The following is a 12,473-nucleotide window of genomic DNA, read 5'->3' as shown; positions in this document are numbered from 1 at the left end:
CCAAACTGAGCATTGAAGATAAAAACAAAAAACTACTGCGGATGCTGGAAATCCAAAACAAAAACAGAATTACCTGGAAAAACTCAGCAGGTCTGGCAGCATCGGTGGAGAAGAAAAGAGTTGACATTTCGAAACGTCAACTCTTTTCTTCTCCACCGATGCTGCCAGACCTGCTGAGTTTTTCCAGGTAATTCTGTTTTTGTGTTGAGCATTGAAGAGCAGGTTACTGCCGTGTAAGTGCCGAATGATAGCATTGTCAATGACACCTTCATCACTTTGCTGATGATCGAGTGTAGACTGATGGGGCAATAGTTGACTGTATTGGATTTGTTCTGCTTTAGTGGACAGGACATAACTGGGCAATTTTCCACATTGTCAGGTAAATGCCAGTGTTGTAGCTGTACCAGAACAGCTTGGCTAGAGGATCGGCTAGTTCTATAACTTAAGTCTTCAATGCTATTGCCAGGATGCCGTTAGGTTCCATGGTCTTTGCAGGATCCAGTACCTTCAGCTGTTTCTTGATATCACGTGGATTGAATTGAATTGGCTGCATACTGGCATCTGTGATACTGGGAACCTCAGGAGGACACAGAGATAGATGACCCACTTGGCACTTCTGGTTGAAAACGGGTACAAATGCTTCAGCCTTGGTTTTTGCACTGATATACTGGTCTATTAATTTCGGAGTTTCTTAGAGGAAGATGATGCAGTAAAGGTTTTGTAGAATAATTTCCAGACTAATTATGCAACGGGATAGAAAAATAGCAAATAAAACTTAACAGTACCATGTGGTTTGCCTACTGGAAGAAAGAATAGGCAATATGCATATACTGAAAAGAAAACAGAATTAGCACAAGGAAACTATGCAATGGCCTTTTTACCCTTAACTTTGTTACGTTCTTATGATTTCCTTAGCAACTATAGTTACCCGTTAATACATTAAAGTCAGGAAGTCCAGACTAAACTAATTAAAAACAGGCTGAACCATGACAGACATGACACCTGAAAATTAAACACTCCAATCAAAGGCAATCAGAATGCATTAACATATTCTCATTGGATCATATTCTGAAAAGCAACTGCACCCAACAACCAGAGAAGTAAATTTATCTTCACTCATCAATTTTTTTAGCAAATGGAAAAGTTAATTTTCAATTCTACAGACATTGGCACATTCTAGTTTTTTAAAAATTTCCAAAAGAATAATGGAACAAAAAAAAAACAAACCCATCCTCTTTCCTCACCCCCTATTGTTGTCTTATGTCATCAAGGCATTGATTTTAAATTAATTTTTCAGTAACTTTTCCTCATTAGTAAAGAGCAGAGTGAATCACCCCAAAGGGAAGCATTGCTAGAAAGCAACAGAATTTGGTAAGCAAGGATATTAGGAAACAGAGTCTAGAAAATATATGAAAAAGGAATTGCTCTATGACTAATGGCGTGTACTTCAATGCATGTTTAGTGAATAAGGCAACTGAGTTGAGGGCACAGACACAGACTTGGAAGTTTGATGCCATAGCTATTACTGAAACATGGATCAAAGAGGGCAGGAATGAAAGCTCAATGTACTTGGTTACAAGGTCTTCAGAAGGTGTAGACCGTGGGATAAAAAGAAAGGAGTTGGGGTCGCAATATTCGTTAAGAAACAATCACAGCTGTGAGGAGGGATAATATGCTAGAAGGATCAAATGAGGGCATATGGGTTAAACAGAAGAAAAAAGGGACGCACTCTTGGGAGTTTACTACAAAACCGCAAACAGACACAGGGAGGTAGAAGAGATAATATGTAGACAAATTTCTGAGATCTGCCAAAACAATACCATAGTAATAGTATGGGATTTCAGCAACTTTAATATTAACTGGGATAGAATCAGTTTAATAGGCATAGAGGGCACAAATTCTTAAAATGCATTCAGGAGAACCTTTTGTAGCTGGTATGTAGACGCCCACCAAGACATGGGGCAGTTCTGGACTTAGCTTTAGAGAATGAAGCTGGGCAATTGGAAGGGGCACCAGTGAGAAAGCATTTTGGTGGCAGTGGCTGTAATTCAGTTGGATTTAGTTAATTGTGAAAAATGATAAAGATTGAGTAGAGAAAACTTTTTTAGCTGGGGCAAGGACAATGGTATTAGGATAGATGTGATATACCAAAAGTGGACTGGAAACAACTAGTAGAAGGTAATTCAATGTCAGAGCAGTGGGAGGCATTCAAGGAATTAGAGGGTTCAGAACAAATATATTCTCACACCGAAAAAAAGATTAGGCTCCCAAATCTAGAGCCCTCTGGATTTCAAGAAGTATACATGGTAGGACAAGGAAAAAAAGATAAGCTTATGTCAGATACCAAGAGCTCAATACTGCAGGACACAGAAGTGTAAAAAGTGCAGGGCTGAAACTGTAGAGGAAATCAGGAAAACAAAGAGAAGGCTTGAAAAAATATTAGCAAGTAAAGCCAAGAAAACCCAGACAATATTTTGTAAATACATAAAGAGCAGGACGATAACTGGGGAAGAACACTGTTGGTTAGAGATCAAAAAGGTAGCCTGAGCGTGGAATGACATGGGAATGCTTCTTAATAAATATTTTGCGTCTGTCCTCACAAAAGAGGACGAAGATACAGGCACTATTGTTGAGGAAGAGGGACGTGAAACATTGGATGGGGTAAACATAGTGAGAGAGGAAATATTAACACGTTTGTATCTTTGGAAGTAGACACATCATCTGGTCAGAATGAAATGTATCCGAGGCTGTTAATGGAAGCCAGGGAGGAAATAGCAGAGGCTCTGACCATCGTTTTTCAATCCTTTCTGGTTACAGGTGTGGTACCAGAGGACAGGAAGACTGCTAACGTAGTACTGTTGTTTAACAAGAGGAAGGAGATAGACAAGAAACTACAAGCAAATCAGCCTAACCTTGATAGAGGGCAAACTAATGAAAGAAATTCTGAGGAACAGTATTTTTTTAAAATTCACTTATGGAATATGAACGTCACCAACTGGGCCAGCATTTATTGCCCATCCCTCATTGCCCTTGAAAAGGTGGTGGTGAGCTGTGTTCTTGAACCACTGCAGGTGTAGGTACACCCACAGTGCTGTTAAGGAGAGAGTTCCAGCATTTTGACCCAGCGACAGTGAAGGAAAGGTGATTATTTCCAAGACAGGATGGTGAGTGGCTTGGAGGCGAACTTCCAGGTGGCGGTGTTCCCATCTATCTGCTGCCCTTGTCCTTCTAGGTGGTAGTGGTCGTGGGTTTGGAAGGTGCTGTCTAAGGCGGCTTGGTGAGTTCCTGCAGTGCATCTTGTAGATGGTACACACTGCTGCTACTGTGCGTCGGTGGTGGAGGGAGTGAATGCTTGCGGATGGGGTGCCAATCAAGCAGGCTACTTTGTCCTGGGTGGTGTCAAGCTTCATGAGTGTTGTTGGAGCTGCACTCATCCAGGCAAGTTGAGAATATACCTTCACACTCTTGACTTGTGCCCTGTAGATGGTGGACAGGCTTTGGGGAGTCAGGAGGTAAGTTACTCGCCGCAGGACCTGCTTTTGTAGCCACAGTATTTTATATGGATAGTCCAGTTCAATTTCTGGTCAATGGAAATCCCCACGATGTTGATAGTGGGATATTCAGCGATGGTTATGCCACGAATGTCATGGCTCTCTTGTTGGAGATGGTCATTACCTGGCACTTGTGTGGCACGAATGTTACTTGCCCAACAAACAGCCCAAGCCTGTATGTTGTCCAGGGACTACAGTATATGAGGAATCGCAATTGTGCAATCATCAGTGAACATCCCCACTTCTTACCTTATGATAGAAGAATGGTCATTGCTGAAGTAGCTGAAACTGGTTGGGGCTATGACATGACCCTGAGGAAGTATTGGCATTTAGAAATCCAATCAGCATGCACTTGTTAAGGGAAGGTCATGTCTGACTAACTCAATTGAATTTTATGAGGGAGTAACAAAGAAGATCGAAGAGAGTAGCATATTTAATGGAATCTACATGGATTTTTGCCAGACTCTGGATAAGGTTCCAAATGGCAAACTGACCAGAAAGTAAAAATGGGATCCAATGGCAAGTAAAAGATTGGATCCAAAATCAGCTCAGTGGAAGTCTAGAACTCACTGCCTAAAGGGGGGAGAGAAGAAAGGGTGTAGAGGTAGAAACCCTCATCGCATTAATGCATTTTAAGTTTTATAACCTACTAGGCTGGAAAGTCAGACTAGGCTAGATCACTCTTTATCAGGCCAGCACAGACACAATGGGCCAATTGGCCTCCTTCTCTGCTATAAATTTCTATGATTCAATTATTCTAAACATCAAATCTTTAGCACCAAAATTGGATGTGGCACTACTGAACAACAAAAAAGCACATTAAAATACAACTGCTCCTCACATAATCTATTCGCAACAATGTAATTGGTATGTAAGAGCTCCATAATGCCATTCCAGCCCATAACTGCTGGTATCAACTCTCACACTAAATTGAAATGAACAGCGTGAGCCTTCAGCTGTTTAACAACTGTGTCCACAATCAAGTTACAGCAAGAAAATTTCTGATTAATTCTACATTATTTGTCACTGGTAACCTACCAATCCTGGCTGTTAATAGCATCACCATATCCTGGTGTGTCCACAACTGTCAGACGAAGTTTGACTCCTCTCTCCTCAATTTCCACGGTTGAGGCTTCAATTTGGACTGTCCTTTCAATCTTTTCTGTGAAAATAATAGTTAACACACTAAACTCAGCGGTTCATGGACATCCCCTTCCAACTTTACTCAAAATAACTAATGATACTGCTACACAACCCCCAAAGCAGTCAATAGTTTCTAACAGCCACACCATTAAAGGTTTTGTTTGAAATTTGATTCATAATTTTAATATGTAACTATACCTTGACACTTCTGAGATTCCAAAGTTATATACAATCACATATACTGCATCTGTCATCTATTTTAATTTGAACTGCCTGTAATTCTTACTCAATTAAAACTCATTTTTTTTACATTTATCATCCAAACACTTTGGCCATTTGTAGCTAAGCTGCATTATTGATGCTATATATCTGTTCTTAAATACTTCTGGCTTTTTCTTTCTCTTTCAATTCTGGAGGGAAAGATTTATGGCCACTAGCAGCAGCTATTTAGGTCCTGTTGTATTTTTGCTAACAGCCTGAAATATTATCACATGGGGAAAGCCAGTCTTTCATGATCCAGGGTTCTTTACATTCTCTTATAAGTCTTAAGCATGGCTTTGCATACTGGACTATGTCCAACTCCTCAAATCAGTCCACTGAGGGCAGGCTAGCATGTAGTTCACTGTGGAATGAAATAAATGGGTGAAAAAGATTAATGGTCTTTCTGCTGGAAAGTATCAACCCTGTGGTTAACTCCAACATGAGGAGAAGAATGAGAGGCACCATTCTGACTCATGCGACAGACAGATTGCCATCAGACTCATGAATGTAAACGCATTCCTGTCAGTGCTCTTTTCCTCAATTATGCAAGTTTGCAACTTGGAAGAAATTCATATGACCACTTAAGGATCTGCAGTTAGGGTGTGCTGAAAAAAATCGGAGGCCACAACGTGCCAAGTTCGAGGGCATACATTATCCGAATCATGTATTAGAATCTTTGTATCAATCTATGTACATAGAGGTTGCACTTCTTTGGAGGATCATATGTTATTCTCATCTGACTCCATATTTGTTGTTTATTATCTATTCGTGATTCATGTTGCTTTTTAAGGAGGGAGGTTGGGTTTAAAACAAAAACTACAAGAGGGTCCAACATAAATGTTTAGTTAACTTGGCAGCACCTCACAACGCCTCTGCTGCAGGAAATTATCGAGTTATCTGAGAAAAACAATGATATTTTGAAAAGATCACATTAATTCCAAACATATGGAGGAGTTTTGATAACCAGTACTATAGCTATCACATTGCACTCAGCAACAGGATTTCGGCATGATAGACAGCTCATCAGCCTTGACTTGTAAATCCAAACAACACTGAAACACTTTAGGAAAACCACAAACAGCAGCCCCAAATGCACCACAGCTGTTTTTTTTAAACCTTTCCCCACAGCAAAATTCTTCTATCTTTTTACTTTTCCTTCACATAAGGGGTCAACTTTTTTCTGGGATGCAGGTTCAATAGCACCTCCAGCCCTCAAGTGTCGTTCAAAAAATAATTCTGCCTGTTTAAGCCTAGATCGTGAGTTCAGGTTGATCATTCAACTGTGGACTGTCACACATGACCCTCATCATAGCCCTCATCTTACATCCATACACAAACACATTCCAGGATGGATCGCCAGACATCTATCAGGAGCAGAGACCCTGGCTATTTTCTCCCTATTTCAGAGGCCCAACTGCAACATTTGAACTTCTGTCCCAGCTTAGATTAACTCTGCAGAAACCAGCAATTAAATCCAACCACTTTCTGTTGTATTTTCTTTATGCAAGTTATTGTTCTTGTGATGCCATACCTATGCTACTGACAGTTATAATTTGATTAAATTTTCCAATAATTGACTCACCTGCAGCCCCAGGTACATAGCGCTCAGGGTAGAGGTCAGTCAAAAACAGGCTGTTGATCAATGTCGATTTTCCAAGACCTGACTCACCTGAAAGAAAGAACATGGTAAAATGAACACAATAGCGAAATGCAGGGCAAAGAGAATCATACACAAGCTAAAAGACAAGAACGAAGAAACAGGTACGAAAAAATGAGAGATAAACAGAAAGGAACAGGTTATACTCCCTTTTAGCCCTTCCCCCCAGCCTCTCAAACATAGCCCCCAAAACCCCCTCACTTCCCTTGCTGGGGCCTGCCAGCCATGCCCCGCCTATACCCTGGACTTGCCTCCATTCTCCATTAAGCTCCTCTTCTTTGTTGACTGGCTGTAGTCCCAGCAGTGGACACCACTTGAACCTGACACTGCTGGGACTGCAGAGCTGCTGGCCATCCAATTGGCTGACAGCTCTCTACGGTGAGACTTTCTTCCCAGATTGGGGCAGAAGTTTCGTCCTGAGCCAATTAACACCCGACCAAATGTTAAATGGCTGAGGAGCACCAGGTATCAGTGGGGATGGTGGTGAGGATGCATGGCGGGGGGGGGAGATCCCGCCATCTGAAAAATCCTGCCCACTATTTCTGTCTTCCACAGAACCTGATATTAACTGTAAAGGTCACTTCTAAATCATTTTTTTGCAACTACTCGTAAATTGCACATGGCATTACTCATAAATAATAGAAACAGAATATACTGGAAAAACTCAGCAGGTCTGATGGCATCTGTGAAGAGAGAAACAGAGTTAACGTTGAGTCTGTAATACCGTTCTTCAGAGCATCACTCATGGCCAGTTTAAGTTTTCTTTTCATAAACGCAAACTCACTTCACAGAGCCAGAGAACTGCAGCTATAGTGAGACCAGGACAGAACAAAATTGTGTGGGGAATGTTGATTGGGCAATTTACATCAGACAAAACTGTGTCAAAAAATCCTCACAACAAGATAGATTTGCAGATAGAACAAATGTGCTCCATGTACGATTGCAAATAATGGCCCAGATTTTGCAGTCTGCTCCAAAATGATAGCACTCCCTGCTGACTAAAAAAAGCTACTCGCAAAAATCTAGCAAGCTCCAGGGCATAGAATTTCTCTTTTCTGACATGAGTTTCAATTTGGTATTTTTGGCATCTGGCAACAGGGCAGACAGCAGGCAGGCTGACCAGCCAATCAAACTGAAGAACTCTCACAGACAGCAAAACAGTGTTTTTTTAAATTCTTTATTGGAATGTCAGCATTGCTGGCAAGGCCAGCATTTGTTGCCCATCCCTAATTGTCCTCGAGAAGGTAGTGATGAGCCACCTTCTTGAAACGCTGCAGTCAAAGCAAATAAGAGGGAACATAAATCACAGTTAAATCATTACAGAAAATTAAATGATGGTTGGAGTTATTACACATGCAATTAACTTCTACAATTAAAAAATTGTATTTTGTTTAAAAAACCTATAGAGTTTTTACATGCTATTTTAAGGGAATGAGACTCCACACTTCTAAAATTAATTTTTCAGGGCCAGGGAGGTTGTTCAAAACACTGATTGCTTTAGTACACTGTTTAAAAACTCAGTTAACCATTGATTGAATAAGGTATAAAGTTTCATTGATTTACAAAGAAAGAATAGTGTGCAAGTAGTTGCAGTTCACAACAGTGATTATTAATGATTCCTAAGATTGCAACAGGGGGCGCTGTGAAGAAGCAGGATATCACTGACAGTAACTTCCGGATTTCAGCATTTAACTGTAAATAGGTCTTACACAGTAATAATGGTGAGTGCTAACAGACTAGCTGTTGTTACTACTGCACATTCCAGACTAGTATGTAGACATGCCATCAGGCCCACCCATCTACAACAATTCTATATTCAGTCTACCTGACAATGCAGAAGGGAATTAATGAATAAAAATGATCTTTTTTATAACGTACCCACACAAGGAAGTTTATATACTCTAGATACAGACAACAGCAATGCCACGATCTAGTTTCTTGCTGCGAGAATGGATGACAAGAGGAATAAGAATGAGTGGCATTTTTAGATGTCAAGCAGTTGCCAGTCAATAGGCACTCTCCTCTCTAATTTCCTCACACCTGATAATTAAATTTATAAAAAAGAGTCAGAATATCTGCAGAGTGGCAATCAAAGGGGGATTGGCACTCCGTTCCTCTTTACTTACCTTAGTCAGGAGCCGCAGATTTCTTGCCCAACCTTCTGACTCAAGCCTGCTAAGAAACGTGCAGTGTACCAGCTCCTGGGAGACCAGCACAGTGCAACGAGCTTCAGAGGAACTGAAGTCATGCCCCCTTTTAAAGCAAGTAAGTTTAAAGGTCCCAGTCGTTTTGAGAAGCCAGGGAGAAGTTAAGTCTGTAAGGTAAGTGAGTAGGATGGGATTGGGAGTGGGGGTGGTACAAAGGGACGGGGTGGCGTGTCAGATGTGTCAGGGTGGGGGTGGGATGGGTTGGGGAAGGGGTGACAGGAGGGTAGTCGGGGGGGGCGAGGGGGATGGTCATAATTATAGTTACCTCAGAGTTTGAAGTGGCTTTAATCCATCCAGCTACTTTGTTAAGGGAATTGGAACGATCTGAAGTCTCCAATTTAAATCAGAGTATTTAATGCTTCCCAGTGCAGAGTAATGGCCCATCAGAAGTTTAAACTTCCCAAACAATTGCAGGGGAATTCCTGGCGGTCACCCAGTGCATCTTCCGGGATACCTCCCGTGCACAACCCCCCAGAGAACCTAAATTATGGGCCATTGTGTTTTTTTCAAACTCTTGAAAAAATTTTGGTTTTGCACTTTCAAAATGATATCGAAACTATGTCATGTTAACACTCATGGAACTCAGTATCACAAACAATACACTGCAGCAATGAAAATTAGGTAATAGACTTTACAACAGTGTGCATTCATTCATAGCCTAAACAGGCAGCATAACCTACCAACTACCATCAGTGTGAATTCAAACCCTTTCTTCACTGATTTCCGATGGACCTGGTTGGGAAGGTTTGCAAATCCCACGTACCCAGCAACATCTGGAAACTGTAGAAACAGAAAAGGGTTTCAATCAGTTCAATTATTTAGGCAAGCTGGAATGGAATTGCAGAAAGATGTGCAGCAGCACAAGAAATTTTCCTTTCCCCACTCCCATTTCTTTCTTTCCCTCAAGAGTCCAATTCTCTCTCTTCTTCCTTGCACGTCCATCCGCATGCTCCCCCATTTCTCAAAACATTCAACACATTCACTTCCTGCTTCCCAACTTAGAAGGCTTGATTCCCAAAGGATTAACAATGCACTACATCTTTCTATTGCCCCACCCTACCATTCCAACCTGACTACACTTGAACCAATGGAGGCATTTCCTCCATCATATTGAACAGGCTACACAGATCAGTGAAAAAGTCCATCATTGATCATTCCTCTTGAATATATTCTTAGTCCAATAGGTAGGGTATATTGATTCCATCAGCCAAAGCCCAAAATAGAGGGGCAATGATTTTGTAGTCCTTGATTCTTTCATTTTGACTTCTGCCATTACAGGCTGATACTAGATTGAGTTACAATGGCCAAGAGCTTCCAATAGCAGACACCAAGCAGTGCAAAATTACTATACTACCATTTTCTCAAGGGTCCATCAGACTATGTCTTAACATGGTTAACAGGTCCAGAACATGAACCTGGTGTTTTGAATCAGTGACAGATCTGGTCTTGAAATGGTATGTCATATAGCCTCTTTACAGGTTCCTTCTATGTTTAGTTTGTAACAGATCCGGGCCAACTTGTTACCTCATCAGATTTATTTTCCAGTTATCAACACACAAACCTTTGTCGATTAATAAAGGAAATCTCCCCACCAAAAATAACAATTGTAATATACACAAATTAATGTCCAATTCTGTGACCATCTTTGATCATTTTCTTTCATCTGAAACTATGTTGTATTTCTGCTCTCAAAATTGGAGCCTATTGTTTGTACTCCTTTGAGAATCTCATTTTCAGGGATACAGTGAGTGCAAATTGCCAACTACTTAGCTGTAGAACAAGGAACTTTACAAGTCCTTTAACAAAGTGATTCCTGGTTTATTTATCTACAAAAAAGGTTTCCTTTCTATATGTGTACGTGCCATGATTCTCATCATTGGGAATTTTAGGAAATAAATCAGACAGCAGAAAATGATGATTCTGCAACCACTAAAACCTTCCTCATCCGAGACGCAACAAAGCTTTGCTGGGTCTTAAATGTATCCTATAGGGATTTACTTTTAATATAGAGTCACTTTTCACAAATCCCTTTCCGTCATAATATTTTTGTGACCTTGCAATTATTCTCCAATTTCCAAGACCACAGGAGACCACGTGACTAAACAAGAGCATTATGCTTAGCTTCCTGCAGGTGTTATACAGCCTGTAGATGAGGCTTGGTCTAGCCCCTAACAATGCTGTATATCTTGAATTTTTTTTACATTTGTTCAAACTTTGTGATTGCGATTGTGATATCCAGAGACATTGAACAAAAACATGAGAGAAAAAAGTCAGAAAACTTCAGGCAATTTTGTTTAGCCAAAACAAGATCACTATTTTTGCAGTCAGTGCTGTACCGCTCCCTGTTCACCCACTAAGGTGGCAAAACAAGCAGTCAGCATCATAATGAACAAATGAACTGTTTCAGTTTATAAAAACAACAGATTGATGCATCACAAATCTGATAGTCAACCCTGCTGCATAGAATTTGAAGGGTTTTGCAAATCAGTCTCATTCACAAGGATCATAAATTTCACCCCTAGTAAAAATTCATATACACTGTTAGATTGGGAGGCAGCTAATCCAACAATTTAGCCAGGGCAGGTATTATGGAAGAAGTAGAAAGGTACAGAAATGTCCGCAAGCATGACCCAGACCTCCCTGTCGCTTGCCATTTCAACACTTCACCCTGCTCTCATACCCACATGTCCGTCCTTGGCCTGCTGCATTGTTCCAGTGAAGCTCAACGTAAACTGGAGGAACAGCACCTCATCTTCCGACTAGGCACTTTACAGCCTTCCGGACTGAATATTTAGTTCAACAAATTTAGATCATGAACTCTCTCCTCCATCCCCACTCCCTTTCCGATCCCCCTTTTTTCCAATAATTTATAGAGATTTTTCTTTTCCTACCTATTTCCATTATTTTTAAATGTATTTCCATCCATTGTTTTATCTCTGCCTTTTAGCCGATTTCGATCCCTTCCCCCCACCCCACCGCCATTAGGGCTATCTGTATCTTTATTATCACATTCCTTAGATAATATCACCAGCTTCATCACCTCTTTGTCCTTTTGTCTATGACATCTTTTGGTTATCGCCACCTATCACTGGCCCTCTATCCAGCTCTACCTGTCCCACCCACCCTTAAACCAGGTTATATTTCACCTCTTTTCTATTTTTCCTTAGTTCTGTTGAAGAGTCATACGGAATCAAAACGTTAACTGTCAGGCCTACTGAGTTTTTCCAGGTATTTTTGTTTTTATTTTGGATTTCCAGCATCCGCAGTTTTTTGCTTTTATTATACAAAGGTACAGGGCCTGGACCACTGTTGAAATAAAAGTCTCCACAGTGCTACTTGCTAGGATGACAAATAGGACAATAAATCAAAACTAGGGAGTGAAAGAAAACACAGAAATGGTGCACACATAAAAACGTGGTCTACTGAGTATTAGAAGTGCACTAACCTCCCTACCCTCCTCCCCCCCACCCCAAGGAGATAGTTATCAGTTCAGGGCATGACCCAAATTCCTCTACACAAGCCACTCTATAGCAATGTAAACATGGATTGCTTCTAAATTTACAACAAGTTACAATGAACCCGTACTATGTAAGCACTGCTATCATTGACATGACACTTTATTCTCCTCTACTTCAACAATAATATTGCAAGTAA

The 12,473-nt window shown here is 40.7% G+C and overlaps 1 protein-coding gene across 2 annotated transcripts in view; it reads right to left on the bottom strand.

The window, feature by feature from the left end:
• The window catches only part of LOC144687585 (septin-2), a 125,809-nt gene that overhangs the window by 98,018 nt on the left and 15,318 nt on the right, over positions 1–12,473 (bottom strand). For both annotated transcript variants that reach the window (XM_078553908.1, XM_078553907.1), the window contains exons 3-5: positions 9,500–9,599; positions 6,538–6,624; positions 4,590–4,713 (exon numbers count right to left, since the gene is read on the bottom strand). In XM_078553908.1, coding sequence (XP_078410034.1) covers positions 4,590–4,713; positions 6,538–6,624; positions 9,500–9,599 — 311 coding nt within the window. The remainder of the gene's footprint in view (positions 1–4,589; positions 4,714–6,537; positions 6,625–9,499; positions 9,600–12,473) is intronic.

This window comes from Cetorhinus maximus, chromosome 12, assembly GCF_964194155.1.
Source record: "Cetorhinus maximus chromosome 12, sCetMax3.hap1.1, whole genome shotgun sequence".
NCBI lineage: Eukaryota > Metazoa > Chordata > Chondrichthyes > Lamniformes > Cetorhinidae > Cetorhinus > Cetorhinus maximus.
The sequence above is the reverse complement of the archived record's forward strand: the minus strand, read 5'-3'. Positions and strand labels throughout refer to the sequence as shown.